Source organism: Pan paniscus, chromosome 1, assembly GCF_029289425.2.
Source record: "Pan paniscus chromosome 1, NHGRI_mPanPan1-v2.0_pri, whole genome shotgun sequence".
Taxonomy (NCBI): domain Eukaryota; kingdom Metazoa; phylum Chordata; class Mammalia; order Primates; family Hominidae; genus Pan; species Pan paniscus.
In genome coordinates, this window is record NC_073249.2 from 14,590,744 (window position 1) to 14,604,980 (window position 14,237).

The 14,237-nt window shown below is 46.3% G+C and overlaps 1 protein-coding gene across 2 annotated transcripts; it reads left to right on the forward strand.

Annotated features, from left to right (window-relative positions):
* The first annotated feature begins 211 nt into the window (after window positions 1–211).
* Window positions 212–6,124, forward strand: IRF2BP2 (interferon regulatory factor 2 binding protein 2). Of its 2 annotated transcripts, none has more exons than XM_034949292.4 (2): window positions 212–1,941; window positions 2,535–6,124. In XM_034949292.4, exons 1-2 carry the CDS (start codon window positions 894–896, stop codon window positions 3,248–3,250), a joined length of 1,764 nt encoding a protein of 587 aa, XP_034805183.1. In that variant the 5' UTR covers window positions 212–893; the 3' UTR covers window positions 3,251–6,124. The 2 variants fall into 2 exon arrangements, with proteins under 2 accessions (XP_034805183.1, XP_034805189.1); XM_034949298.3 differs by having other exon boundaries at window positions 617–1,893.
* Window positions 6,125–14,237: the final 8,113 nt, after the last annotated feature.

The window sequence follows — 14,237 nt, forward strand, 5'->3', positions numbered from 1 at the left end:
ACACGATCACTTTGCGCGGTGTTCCGAAGGGAACACCGGCGCTGCGCTGCTGCGCTGCCTCGCGGGCGGGCGGGCGCCGCAGAGCCGGCTCTCCCGGCAGCGCTCCTTCGGCGCGCGGGGGGAGGGGGAGCGCGCGCGCGGGAGGGCGGGCACGCGCACGAGGGGAGGGGGCCCGCGCAGGCGCCGTGCGAGACTGTCGAAGAATCAAGTCTGTAGAAGTGGAGCGGTCGCGGCGGCAGCAGCAGCAGCGACAGTGGCGGCGGCGGAGCTGAGGCGGGCTGGCCGCTGACGCTGGCGCTGGAGAGCGGCGACGCCAGGAGCTGTGAGAGAGCGGCGGAGCGACCCGGGGCCCGCGCCGCGCCCGAGCTCCACGCCGCCCGGCCGCCGCCACCCCGGCGCGGCATGCCCCGCCGCTCGGGCTGAGCCTGCCCCGGCGGCCGCCCCCCGCCCCCTGCCCCCCCGGCCTCCCCGCCCCCCGCCCCGCACTCCGTGCCGGCCGCCGCCGCGACCTGCTGCGCTCCCCCGCGCCCGCGCGGCCCGTCTTCGCCCCGGTCTGGAGGCCCGCCGCGGCTCCGGCCGAGCCCCCGCCGCCGCGCCCGCCGCCCCGCCGCACCGCGCCGCCCGCCCGTGCCCGGGCCGGCCGGGGGGAACTGCTGCCGCGGCTGCAGCCCCTCACCTCGCGCCCGCCGCCCCTCGTGCACCGGGGGCGCTGCGCGGGCGCCGAGCCTTCGCGGGCTTTGCCGCCGCCGCCGCCTTTGCGGCCGCCGCCGCCGCTGGTGGGGGAGACGCGGGGTTGGGGGGGGAGGAGGGCGCGCGTGGTGCCGGTGGGGGGCGGCGGCGCCCCCTCCTCCTCCTCCTCCGCCTCCTCCTCCGGCGTCGCGGGCTCCTCGGACATGGCCGCGGCGGTGGCGGTGGCGGCCGCGTCCCGGCGGCAGTCGTGCTACCTGTGTGACCTGCCCCGCATGCCCTGGGCCATGATCTGGGACTTCACCGAACCCGTCTGCCGCGGCTGCGTCAACTACGAGGGCGCCGACCGCGTCGAGTTCGTCATCGAGACGGCGCGGCAGCTCAAGCGGGCGCACGGCTGCTTCCCGGAGGGTCGCTCCCCACCCGGCGCCGCGGCCCCGGCCGCCGCCAAGCCGCCGCCGCTCTCCGCCAAGGACATCCTTTTGCAGCAGCAGCAGCAGCTTGGCCACGGCGGCCCCGAGGCGGCCCCGCGCGCGCCGCAGGCCTTGGAGCGCTACCCGCTGGCGGCCGCGGCCGAGAGGCCCCCGCGCCTCGGCTCTGACTTCGGCAGCAGCCGCCCGGCCGCGAGCCTGGCCCAGCCGCCGACGCCGCAGCCGCCGCCCGTGAACGGCATCCTGGTGCCCAACGGCTTCTCCAAGCTAGAGGAGCCGCCCGAGCTGAATCGCCAGAGCCCGAACCCGCGGCGCGGCCACGCCGTGCCGCCCACCCTGGTGCCGCTCATGAACGGCTCGGCCACGCCGCTGCCCACCGCGCTCGGCCTCGGCGGCCGCGCTGCCGCCTCCTTAGCCGCGGTGTCCGGAACCGCGGCCGCCAGCCTGGGCTCCGCGCAGCCCACCGATCTGGGCGCCCACAAGCGGCCGGCATCCGTGTCGAGCAGCGCTGCCGTGGAGCACGAGCAGCGTGAGGCGGCAGCCAAGGAGAAACAACCGCCGCCGCCTGCGCACCGGGGCCCGGCCGACAGCCTGTCCACCGCGGCCGGGGCCGCCGAGCTGAGCGCGGAAGGTGCGGGCAAGAGCCGCGGGTCTGGAGAGCAGGACTGGGTCAACAGGCCCAAGACCGTGCGCGACACGCTGCTGGCGCTGCACCAGCACGGCCACTCGGGGCCCTTCGAGAGCAAGTTTAAGAAGGAGCCGGCCCTGACTGCAGGCAGGTTGTTGGGTTTCGAGGCCAACGGGGCCAACGGGTCTAAAGCAGGTAGGGGCGGCTGTGAAGTGAGGGGTCTAGGGGAGAAAAGGGGACGGAGAGCAGAGGAGGGGTGGTTCTTTCGAGTCACCATTTTACCCCAGCCCAGAAACAACAAACACCCCACTTCCTGATCTGCCTGAGGCGGAACCAGTGCTTGGTGGCAACGTGTTCATGTGCTGAAGCAGCATAACAGAGATGAGTCAGACTGGGCTGATACGCTCTGACACGGGGTTTTCCTTTCCCAGCACATTCTTGGATGGGAGCATGAGGGCACCAGTCACCTTTTAACCTATTGGGGGACATTAGCAGTCACATGTTGAGTGCAAACGAGGGTACTTTTGTGCATGTGTACAAACAGGCAGTTACAAGCGTGTCATTTTCAGTGGCTCCATTTTAAATCAGTCTGCTGCCTCAGAATCCCGTACGCCTGAAGGTTTTAAGTTGCATGTGCACCTGAAACTCGTATATGAGTATTTTCTGTCTGTGCTTTTAGAGAGGAGGAATTCTGTAACGACTTTTGTTTCGGGTTAGGAAGAGAAGGATCTCTTCCAGTGCACCGCCACTTATGTTACCTTTTTCCTTTTATTTCTTTGTGTTTCCAGTTGCAAGAACAGCAAGGAAAAGGAAGCCCTCTCCAGAACCAGAAGGTGAAGTCGGGCCCCCTAAGATCAATGGAGAGGCCCAGCCGTGGCTGTCCACATCCACAGAAGGGCTCAAGATCCCCATGACTCCTACATCCTCTTTTGTGTCTCCGCCACCACCCACTGCCTCACCTCATTCCAACCGGACCACACCGCCTGAAGCGGCCCAGAATGGCCAGTCCCCCATGGCAGCCCTGATCTTAGTAGCAGACAATGCAGGGGGCAGTCATGCCTCAAAAGATGCCAACCAGGTTCACTCCACTACCAGGAGGAATAGCAACAGTCCGCCCTCTCCGTCCTCTATGAACCAAAGAAGGCTGGGCCCCAGAGAGGTGGGGGGCCAGGGAGCAGGCAACACAGGAGGACTGGAGCCAGTGCACCCTGCCAGCCTCCCGGACTCCTCTCTGGCAGCCAGTGCCCCGCTGTGCTGCACCCTCTGCCACGAGCGGCTGGAGGACACCCATTTTGTGCAGTGCCCGTCTGTCCCTTCGCACAAGTTCTGCTTCCCTTGCTCCAGACAAAGCATCAAACAGCAGGGAGCTAGTGGAGAGGTCTATTGTCCCAGTGGGGAAAAATGCCCTCTTGTGGGCTCCAATGTCCCCTGGGCCTTTATGCAAGGGGAAATTGCAACCATCCTTGCTGGAGATGTGAAAGTGAAAAAAGAGAGAGACTCGTGACTTTCCGGTTTCAGAAAAACCCAATGATTACCCTTAATTAAAACTGCTTGAATTGTATATATATCTCCATATATATATATATCCAAGACAAGGGAAATGTAGACTTCATAAACATGGCTGTATAATTTTGATTTTTTTGAATACATTGTGTTTCTATTTTTTTTTTGACGACAAAAGGTATGTACTTATAAAGGCATTTTTTTCTTTTGTTAACGTTATTAGCATATCTTTGTGCTTTATTATCCTGGTGACAGTTACCGTTCTATGTAGGCTGTGACTTGCGCTGCTTTTTTAGAGCACTTGGCAAATCAGAAATGCTTCTAGCTGTATTTGTATGCACTTATTTTAAAAAGAAAAAAAAAGCCAAATACATTTTCTGACATTGTAAGATTGCCTTACTGTCTGTCATTCCTTATTGCTGGCCCCTTTCTCAGGCCGGAGGCCAAGTGGTGGAGAAGGAAAGGAAATGATTGAACGGGCATGTTGTCAAGTGGGCATGCCACTGGGAAATACCACCAGTTTACCCTGAAACATTGTCCTCAGAGGAGTAGGAAAGCGGATTTTGAATCTCTATTTTGCTCAAAAGTTCAGTTCCTGAGATACTGATGACTGAGAGTGCTGCTGGGAAATTTTCAGGATTGTGTGGTCTTTTGGGGTTTTTTGTTTTTTTTTTTAAGACAAAGTTGACCGCTGTTCACTGTCCACGTGATCAGTTGTAAGATTACAATGCTGCATGCTAGTTGGTTACATAAGACACAATTCCAGTGATGGAAGGCGGTTATAATGGATGGTGGTGTGTACAAGATGGCACTGCCATCTTTGAGCAGAGCTCAGCTCTGCAGCGCCACTTCATCTTTTTAAACACCCTAGAGGTCTGTTTGTTGTTGCTGTTGTCCTTTATTTTGAAAGAGTTGCAAGAGAAGTTACAGTCCAGGTGAACTTGGAGATTGTGGGATTGGTTTTGTTTCTGTTTTGTTTTGTTTATCATTTACCTGTAGTGCTATTGCTGTTGATACTATCACCTATACCCTGTTTCTAGTGAGTGCTGAATACAGTATGGTACAATGACAGTAACAGCCGCGTGGTGCTGCCAGGACTGCCCTTGGGCATATCAGTGACAGCCCAAATGTGGGTGGAGGAAACCTGTAATTTCCTTCTTAACATGTGTTTGAAATACCAAGTGAATAATACTGTTCTGGAAAAAAATGATAAACTAGTGGAAATTAAAGAAATTAAGGGTTTTATATAATAGACAGGCCCCACCTCTCAAAATATTTTTAGAAGTCTTTTTGTAAACTAATTTCTTTTGATCACTATTTTGCATCAGTAAAATGATTTTTTTAAAACCAATAAATCATCAATTATTAGAAATAGTTGTCTCACAGTGATACTGGTTTTTCTTTTGTGCTGTTCTGATTCAACATTGACAGGAACACTATTTTAAATCCTTACGTTCAGGTGTTTGTAACTTGGCCTTATAATTAGGCTGAATTATGGCTTCAAGGTCTACAATTTATGTGTATGGTTCACAGCCTAGCTTCTATTTTCATTTGAAAATACAGATTTTTACCAACTTTGGATTCTTTTTTAGTTATATGTTTGTCTTTCCTTTTTAAATTGTTCAAAACTATTTTTTAATGGCCAAGTTACTAACACTTGAAAATCAGATACTGCACCAAATACAGTGTTTTTCCGTAGTGTTTTTAATGAGTGCACCTATTATTACTACTGTGCGAGAATTCATGTTACCAGTCATTGTTATATTACAAACAGACTTGCATGATTAACCAGTTGTTACACTTACTTTTTCAAGTTGGAGTATATATGACTCAGTGCAGACTGGTCTCTCTTATGTGAATGCACACATGCAGAAATGCAGAGTCAATTTTACATGCCCATAAAGACATTTGTAAAGAATTCAGCTCTTATGGTCTGTTGTATAAATGTGTATCTAGGCACTTTATTATAACTGGAATTTGACCTCACAGATGTTACAACTTGATCAGTCATTTGACCTAATTTGTGGTAGCTATCTGTATGTTTTGCAATCTTAATACAGATATGCTTTCCAAAAAGATTAATACAGAACCATCCTGCCGTTTTGGATAAGTCTATCCAGCTGTGGAAAGGGCAACCTGTGGTTTCTCTGTACTGGTGTTTAATGGGGGAAGAATATGAACAGCTTTAAAGAGCTGTGTATTGTGGTTACTACTATTAAAAAATAAGATCTGCACGAGTCTGACTGGCCTTTGGGTGGCCTTTGTGGACGGCTCGTAGCTGGAAAGTGTTGATCTGGGTTTTCTGGCATTCTTTTAAGTTAAAAAGTTAACATCGGGACATGGGTTTGATCTTTTGTTGTACCTGATGACAGTGCAGAGATTCTCCACAGCTGGATAAAAAAGTCACAAAGCTACTTACTGTACATGGGCAGTATCAGATTTCAAATCCTAATATTTCAGCTGTGCTTTTAATACTCAAAATATTAGGGGATGGGGTGTTGAAGCTTTCCCTTTTTTGCTTTTAACAATTTATAGAATTTAACAGATGTACTGTCTTTCATGTGGCCTCACATTTAAAGTTATGAGAACATACACATGGTTTACAACTTTTACTATATACCTTTCCTTGGCCACCAAGTATTTTAAAAGTGTGCCACCTTTTAACCTTTACTTTTTTTAAGTTGAAGGTGATACTTTTTCTATATATGATGAAACTCATGTCAACTGAAGTGAGTGTAATCTCAGATATCAACATTATTATATCTTAAAATCACGCTATGGAAATATCACCTGAATTCTGTCGTTTGTCAGATTTACAGTACCTTTTTTTCTTTAACTTTTAGCATTAAATAAAAATAAAATTGGGAGCACTGAACATTTTCTGAGGCCTTTTTTAATTTTCTAAAGCAAGCTTAGAATGGCTATTGTTTTAATCACTAATGGCAATGTGACTAATGGATGTGTGGGTTTGGGGTTGGGGTTTGCCTGAACTTCAGGAGATAAAAGACATGGAACAAAAAGGCAACTGATGGTATAAAAAAGAAGTGCCAGGGACTGCGGAAAGGGCAACTGGATAGGGGACACAGATAAAAGAGCTGAACAAAGTACAGCTAGAAAGCATTTGTTTATTTTTCAACTAGCAGCAGAACCAGCCATTCTGCAATGGTAGATTGGAAAGAGAAGATAGTGACGACACTGGAAAGACTCTCAAGACCTGGAGCTGCTCTTTGAAAAGCTTTGGAATAAAACAGCTACGTTGGGCCATAGGAAATGCACTAAAGACAAAAGGGATTTAAAAAAAAAAAAAAAAAGCCTTATACTTTGGAAAGCTTAGGAATGAAAAAAGCCAAAGCCATGTATGAGCTTTATTGATATCCTGAAACTTAAATTTATAAATAGAGATAAAAGGTAGAAAGCACTGAGACACATTTTACTGGCTACTCTCATATAATAAGAAATTTCCTAGATGTTGCAGCTTTTACTCTTTTCATTGATTAATGGCTTGGCAGACTTCTCTATGAAAGGAAGTTGTGAAACTCATAAAGAGTTGGAGGCTAGGATATACATAGAGTTACTATATGTTTTAAATTAAACAGCAACAGTGAATGTGTACTTGAATATATTTACACTAGGGTGGTCTGGTAACTAGGAGGGGCCCATCACTATATACATTTTAATAGTTTTTCATTATTAGTAGTCCATTTAAGGTTTTCAAGAAACCATATTCTTAGCAAGTTACAGATGATAAACAATTTTTCATGTAATAACTAGGTTAAAAGAAATAGGATGAACTATTGTTTTTTTGTAACAAAAATGCTAAATTTTATTTTTACTGAAATTGAAAATAGTGCAGCTTGTAGAAGTAATTTTCAACATTTCGAAACCTCTTCCCAAAGATATACTTTAATGACTGCATTTCGTTTTCAGTTAAGAAAACAAACCAGACTCTTGATGTGGCAGATGTCTTTGTTTATTCCCCAAAGGGGAGTTGGGGGAGAGTTAAAAGGAAACTATGGAAATCCTTTTTTAATTCCTAGACTTTTAAGTCCCTCTTTACTCAAAGTTGTTTTGCATATGATTTATAGATGGTTTTATTTGGTTAGTGAAGAGTAAAATGTTTCTCTTCCTGATTCCTAAGTGTATACGTGGAATCATTCAGAAAAATGTTCAGTTGTGTGTAGGCCATGAGAAGTCCTGAGTCACCCTCATTTGCTTGCCTTTTGTTCATAGGGAACAGTATGAGAAGACACGCCTTTCCTCTGTCACAGACCAAGGTCAGATGCACCAATGAATGGAATACATATTTACCCAATTTATCATGTGGGGTTCTAGAAATCGGGAGTGGGGGTGGGGACTGTTTTAACTCCTTCAGTGCCACTGGTTAGGCCTCTGACAGCAATGGTACTACAATCAAATAAAAATTACGGGTGTGACTTTCCAGATTACAAACTCTATAGATCCCTTGTTGCTGTTTCTCTTGACAGCCTGCATTTTCCTTAATATGTCTGAACCCCTCACTGTAACTTAAAAAGCACACAAATAGACAATTTATAAATTACTCGTTAAGCGGTTAGAAGATAGAAAATGGGTAGATTTATGGATTATCTGTGGATTCCTCCATTAATCCTCAGATAAATCCATAATTTGTCAGGGATACCCACACTACCCCTAGTTATTACATTAATTTATACCTAATTTAACAGTGAACATTGTTTTAACTCATTAGGTGTGTCATCTGCTCCCTCCCCATGTCAATACAACTTAACTTAAAATGCTTGATTTGAAACAGCTCTCTGATTGTTTGAAGTGTAACTTGTCTCTTTAAAAGATTATAGAATATGAAGTCTGTATTTGCACTGGTTTTAATCAGAAAATTATGCACATCTGCCTGGCACAACATAAAACAATCCATACAACCCACAGAAAAGGTATTTTAGGACAAAAAGTAACTATACCATAGACAGATCATTACTGAGAATCATTTCGACATTGTATCTTAAAAGCTGTTCTTTTATTTTTAATCCAAAACCCAACTGAGTAAGATTTCCTTATTAAACAACCCTATTAGAATGGTATAAACAGTTTCTTCTGTAAGACAAACATTTATTTGGAAAATATATAGAATGGCACTGTATAACACTAACTCAAAACATGGAATAATAAATCTTCAGTGCAAGTAAAACATCACAAAATCAGCCATGAAAAGCCTCTAGGAGATGATTTCTGCCTAGGTCAGATAAGTCTAGAGACTAGACTACAGGATTCCTAGTTTAAATTGAGAGCTTCAAGGCACCGGTTCTCATCCTTTGAATGGGCTGTCAGAAGTTAGATTGCGTAATCTAAAGAGCCTCCTCCAGCAGCTCTGCAGACGCCCTTGATGCTGAGATAAGACATCCTGTATAGGGTAATAATGTCACATTTGAATATTTCTAAATATAGTTTACATTTTGGGGGAAATGAACTACATTACATAATCTGTAGATCACATCACTTACCACTTTTACTTAGCAATTAGTATTTCTATATCATCACCATCAGGTAGCATTCAGATGCCCATCGTGCACAAAAAATGAGTTCGGTTTTGTTGTGGAGGCACTCAGCAACTTTAGCAGATAAATATTTAAGTCATTGCAAATTTATCTGCAATATCTATAGAAAACATCTTTCCTATACTAGTTCAAATAGAGTACTTTGAATTGCGTATGTGGCTATTTATGCCTCCGGGGTGGGGGGGCGGTGGGAATTAAAAACCCGGAAACAACATTTCGCCAGAGCTCAGGGCCTCAATTTATTTTAATGCATGGAAAGAGTTTATTAAAAGTGAACCTCAAATTACTGAGGTTTTGCCTTCTTTTATTGTATGATTTTTAAAGTATTTGCCATACTAGTAAGAGTTCTGCAGAGAAGTGACATGTGGGAGTAGAGATTGTCTGGGTCAGACTAAATCAGCATTTCTTTGGCACAGGCTTGGCTTGGGCCGTCTGCCTGAGCCGACTGTATGTGTGAGCTGCAAAACAGAAAAAAGCTGTTGAGAGCCTTAGCCCAGGCTAAGAGCCCATTACCCCCATTTTGTTATTTCTGCCTGCAAACAGCAGTTCAATTAGCTTTTCTGGTGATAAAAGATAAAGATTTATTGTACCCCATATACAATTGAAATCAGAATTTCACAGGAGGGTCACAGTCATTAGAGAAGTTTTGGAATACTATTCTCCTAATAAGCACCATATGGGTTGTTGCTGTTATAATTTAACACCTACTAAGCAGGCATCTCATTCTAGGCTTTGAACAGCTGAGAGGCTAGCTCCTATCTTTTGTGCAGCTTAAAGTCAAAGCCACAGGTAGGAAATGTCACTTTGCTTGGTTCAAGACACGTATTGACAAGAGTTAACCACGAGTTTGTTTCCTTCCAGTTTATCTTACAAACCACAGTAAAATTCTGACATAGGAACACAGTCCGAAGTCCAAAGTGCTTTCGCACAATAAGTTCATTATGCCCAGCGTGCAATTCATGCATCAAGGGGGCCGCCGGACCCCATTATCTTTATACAAATCAAGAGGCCAGTTGGAACAAGGAGGCTGGTCAGAATGGTCAAATTGTAGTTTTTCCCTTTCTTTTTAAAAACATTTATTTTTTCACTTTGTATCGTTGTTCAGAATGGCACTTTTTAAAAGGAAGAAAGCCTCCAGCCCTGCCAAGCTCTGTTTACTCCACGGGAAGGAAAGGGGAGGAGGCTCCCTCACTCTCCAACAGCCTGGAGCCCACAAGGAGCCCTTGCTGCGGTTTCCAAGGCGGCCCCCTGACTTGCGCCGCGCCTCTATTCTAGAACTTTTCCCGGGCTGGAGCAGCGCAGTCTCCGCGCGCCCGGCTCTGCGCACGTGGAGCCGCGCGACCCCGGGCGGGGCGGGGCGGGGAAGAACGGAACGGAACGGAACGGGACGGGACGGGACGGGACGGGGCGGGGCGCGGGCCCGGAAACGGGAAACGGCCCCGTGCGCCCCGCCCCTCCGCTCCACCGCCCAGTCCTGGTCCCGAGCGCCAGGCCAAGCCCGCGCGCCAGCTGCCGGGCTATAATTAGAGGGACCGCGGCCCGGGCCCGGCCACCTCCTCGCGCCCCCCGCCCGCGTTCCCGGGGAAGAATGTGCGAGTGCGCGCGAGGGCCCGAGTGCGCCGCCGCCGGCGCGCTCTCTGGAGCGGAGACCGCGTGGTGAACCAAATAAAGTAAAAGGTCTGGCTCCTGCTGGGCGAGGCCGAGCGAGGAACGTGCGCGCCAGAGCAGGGGTGTGGCGAGCCCTCGGTGGCCCAGAAAAGATCAAACGCGCGTCAGCAGCAGCCGTGGCTGCCGCCTGCAAGGGTCCCTGACGCGGGCCGGGCTGTACAGGGTGGATTTTCTAAGTTGGAGATGGCGCATGACAAGAGCTGCCCCAAATCAAATGTCACTCCCTTTTTGGAAATCATGATGCTGCTTTTTTTTTTTTTTTTGGCTGCAGCTATAATAAGCCAAATGTTCCGTGCTGGTGAAGTAAACACGCATGTTTAAGAAGCATCTGTGTTAGCACTAATGGATGGTGCATGCTAATAAAAATGTATTTATTAAGCAAACCTCAGGACATGCCCCTATGGGAACTGCCCAGAGTACTGTTAACAACTGACTGCCTGAAAATGAGTTTACTTTCTATCAAGAAACTTTTATTTAAATTTGAAGAAAAAAGTTTTTCTTTGATCATAGCATTGTTGCGCACCTGAGGTTCTACCCAATTAGTTAACTGCTAATTTTTATTAATTATTTCCTTTAATACTCTGCAGTATTTTCTCAAAAAATGAACAGCATGACCCCTGTCACTTTAAAAACTGACATTAAACTATTTCTTCATCACCAGCCTTGGAGTTGGGGGGGCAGGGTGCTGGCTACCAGAAGTGGCAACTAGATTGTGGAATAAGTATTGTATAATAGTTTTAGTGATTGTTTAAAAGTGAATGAACGGGTGAATGGATAGGAGGCTAGAAAAAAAAAAAAAAAAGCCTTGCTTCAGGCTTGTGAATTCCTAGACACAACCCTATCCAAAGACTTCCTTCACCAACATATTTTTCTTTCTAGATAATAGGCACAAAAACCATTTAGAAGTTTGAGATGGAAATCATGCAATGCACTCTGCTCTTTATATATGTTACTGAGGAATCTGGAAGCTTTTTCGGGTTGAAATGCAATTCCTAGGAAATTATTCTTGCTCTTTTCCTGTGGCTGTTTTTGACACAGCAGCAATGCAATTTCAGTGGCTCTGCTCCTTCACAAAGACCTTTGAGAGGGAACTATGCTGAGAGATGCAAATTCAAGGTTTTCTGAAAACACCTCAGAATTGTCCAGTTCTGCCCCCAGATAAAACCACTAGAATAAAGGTCAGGAAATCTCCAGATGTTCTTGGGACTTGCGCAGTCATCTCAGGTAATTCAATTAGCTTTTGTATCTGTTTTGCAATTATTAAAAAAAAATATAGGCCAGGCACAGTGGCTCACGCCTGTTAATCCCAGGACTTTGGGAGGCCGAGGCGGGTGGATCACCTGAGGTCAGGAGTTTGAGATCAGCCTGGCCAACATGGTGAAACCCTGTCTCTACTAAATATACAAAAATTAGCTGGGTGCCGTGGTGCATGCCTGTAATCCCAGCTACTTGGGAGGCTGAGGCAGGAGAATCACTTGAACCTGGGAAGCGAAGGTTGCAATGAGCCGAGATCGCCACACTGCACTCCATCCTGGGCGACAAAGTGAGACTCTGTCTTAAAAAAAAAAAAAAAAAAAAAAAAATATATATATATATATATATATATATATATATATATATATATGATGTACTTGCCTCAGAGGGGCCTAAAATATCAAATTAGGTAATCTCTATGACAGGTTTCTGGTTTTTCATTTATCAACCAGACATGAGAAGGTGCTGTCATACAGGGCATCATTAGGTGATTGGGCACAGTGAGTGCCTACCACCCAAAATAGAGACTTTCAGTTATTATATTAAACAGAATAATAGCAAATCGCTTTGAAACACTGGAGAGAAGGGGCTCCCCCTGCTGTCATCACAGAAAATGCATTGTCTCAGGCCAGTGTCTTGTAGCTAGAGTATTCACTGGGTTTCAATCACAGTACCAGAAGATTCTCAAAGTTATCATCACCTTGGAGGATGTATAGTTTCATTGGAACTAAAATTAAAATATCACAAAGAAAGAATATGCATATTTTTCTTGAAACACCCTATGCTCAGATTCACTTACTCAAGGCTCAGCCTGCCTATGAACCACCGCAATGGTCTACCTCACTCCATTTATGACTTTAAAAGCAAGGATGGTATATGTGTGGCTAGTAGCAGCTGGGGGTGAGTGGGTTGAAAATATGTTTGAACATATTTCATTTTTGTTAAGGTTTGTTTAAATAAGGAATCAATAAAAATGATGTATAATGGGAAATAAGAGCATCTTCACTGGATTTTGACCTTGGTAAAAACGTTGTGTTTGTAAAAAAATCATTTAATTTTCTTGTAAATCATATTTCTTTACACAGGAGCCACTGGATTCATGAGTAAGTCTTCAGAGGTCATGAAGAGTTGGGTTTGTCAGCCTCAAAATTTGTAGCACTGGAAGGAAATGATTCAAGGTCTCAGTAACAAATACTGGCTGAGCTGAGTCTCAAGGAATGACCAGACCAAGCCAGAGATCCTTCATCTAGGCCATGTTTGCTGAGGGGTTGAGGACATGGATGGAATTAGGTTGAAACTCTTCGTGAACAAGATGAATTGTAAGCAGTTAAGAAGGAAAAGACGCTGGATGTGGTGGTTCACACCTGTAACCTTAGCACTTTGGGAGGTCGAGGTGGGAGGATCACTTGAGACCAGCCTGGGCAACATAGTGAGACACCATGTCTACAAACACTTTAAAATAAATAACAATATTTATTGTTAAATAAACAAATATGAAAGGAAAAGAGATGGCATGTGCAAGAGTTGAGAGATTGGAGAGGTAAAATTACATGAAGGAACCAACATCTGGCCATAGCCATTCATTCATTCACTTATTTGTTCATTGGTTCACTTGCTCTTTCACTCCCCACGTATATCTCATGATAAATAACATGGCCTCTGGGGTCAGACGGCTTACTCTTAACTTCCAGCTCCACCTCTTTCTAACCTTAAATATAAAGGTATTAAGAAACAGTATCTTCAGTTTGCTTCCAGAGACCACTTTCTTCATTCTGCAACCTCACTGGCTGTTCTTTCACTGCTTCCTCATCGTCTCACTTGTTGGAGTGCCCCTAAGCTTAGTCCTCAGATGGTTTTTTTTTTCCTCTCTCTCTGTCTACACTTACTCCCTGCAATCTCATCCAGAAATATGGTTTTAAAATAACATTATATGCTTACTCTCAGATTTATTTCTCTAGCCTAGACCTCCGTCCTTGAGTGCCAGCCTGGTATATCCAGCTACCTACTCAGTTGTTCGCTTGAATATCTAATGACGTCTCACATTTATATGTCTGAAGTTGAACTTCTGATCTCCCTCCCACCCTCGCCCAACACCACCGCACCACAGTCCCCTTTCAGTCTTTCCCATTTTACAAAATGGCAGTTCCATCTTCTAGTTGTTTGAGCCATAGACCTTAGAGTGGTCTTTCACTTGGATTTTTTCTCAGCCATTCTCCATCCAGTCTGTCAGCAAATCCTCTTGGTTCTACCTTCAAAATATATTCAGAATCTGACCACATCTCACTACCTACTAGACGCCGCCATCATCTCTTGTCTAGGGTGTTGCAGAGTCTTCCAGACTGTTCCTCCCATTTCTGCCCTTGTCCTCTGCAACTTATTCTCAGTTCATCGGCCAGAATAAACCCTAAAAATATTCATCTGATCTTGTTTCTCCTTTGCTCAAATCCTTTTCTTGCCTTTCTGTCTCCTTCAGAGTCAAATCCAAAGTCTTTACAATGGCCATCAAGGCCATGCTAT

Bases quoted from the DNA above. Each gene is read 5' to 3' on its own strand.
- IRF2BP2 (XM_034949292.4), top strand. From the start codon at position 894: ATGGCCGCGGCGGTGGCGGTGGCGGCCGCGTCCCGGCGGCAGTCGTGC. The intron at 1,942-2,534 runs GTAGGGGCGGCT...TTGTGTTTCCAG, and splicing joins GGCCAACGGGTCTAAAGCAG to TTGCAAGAACAGCAAGGAAA.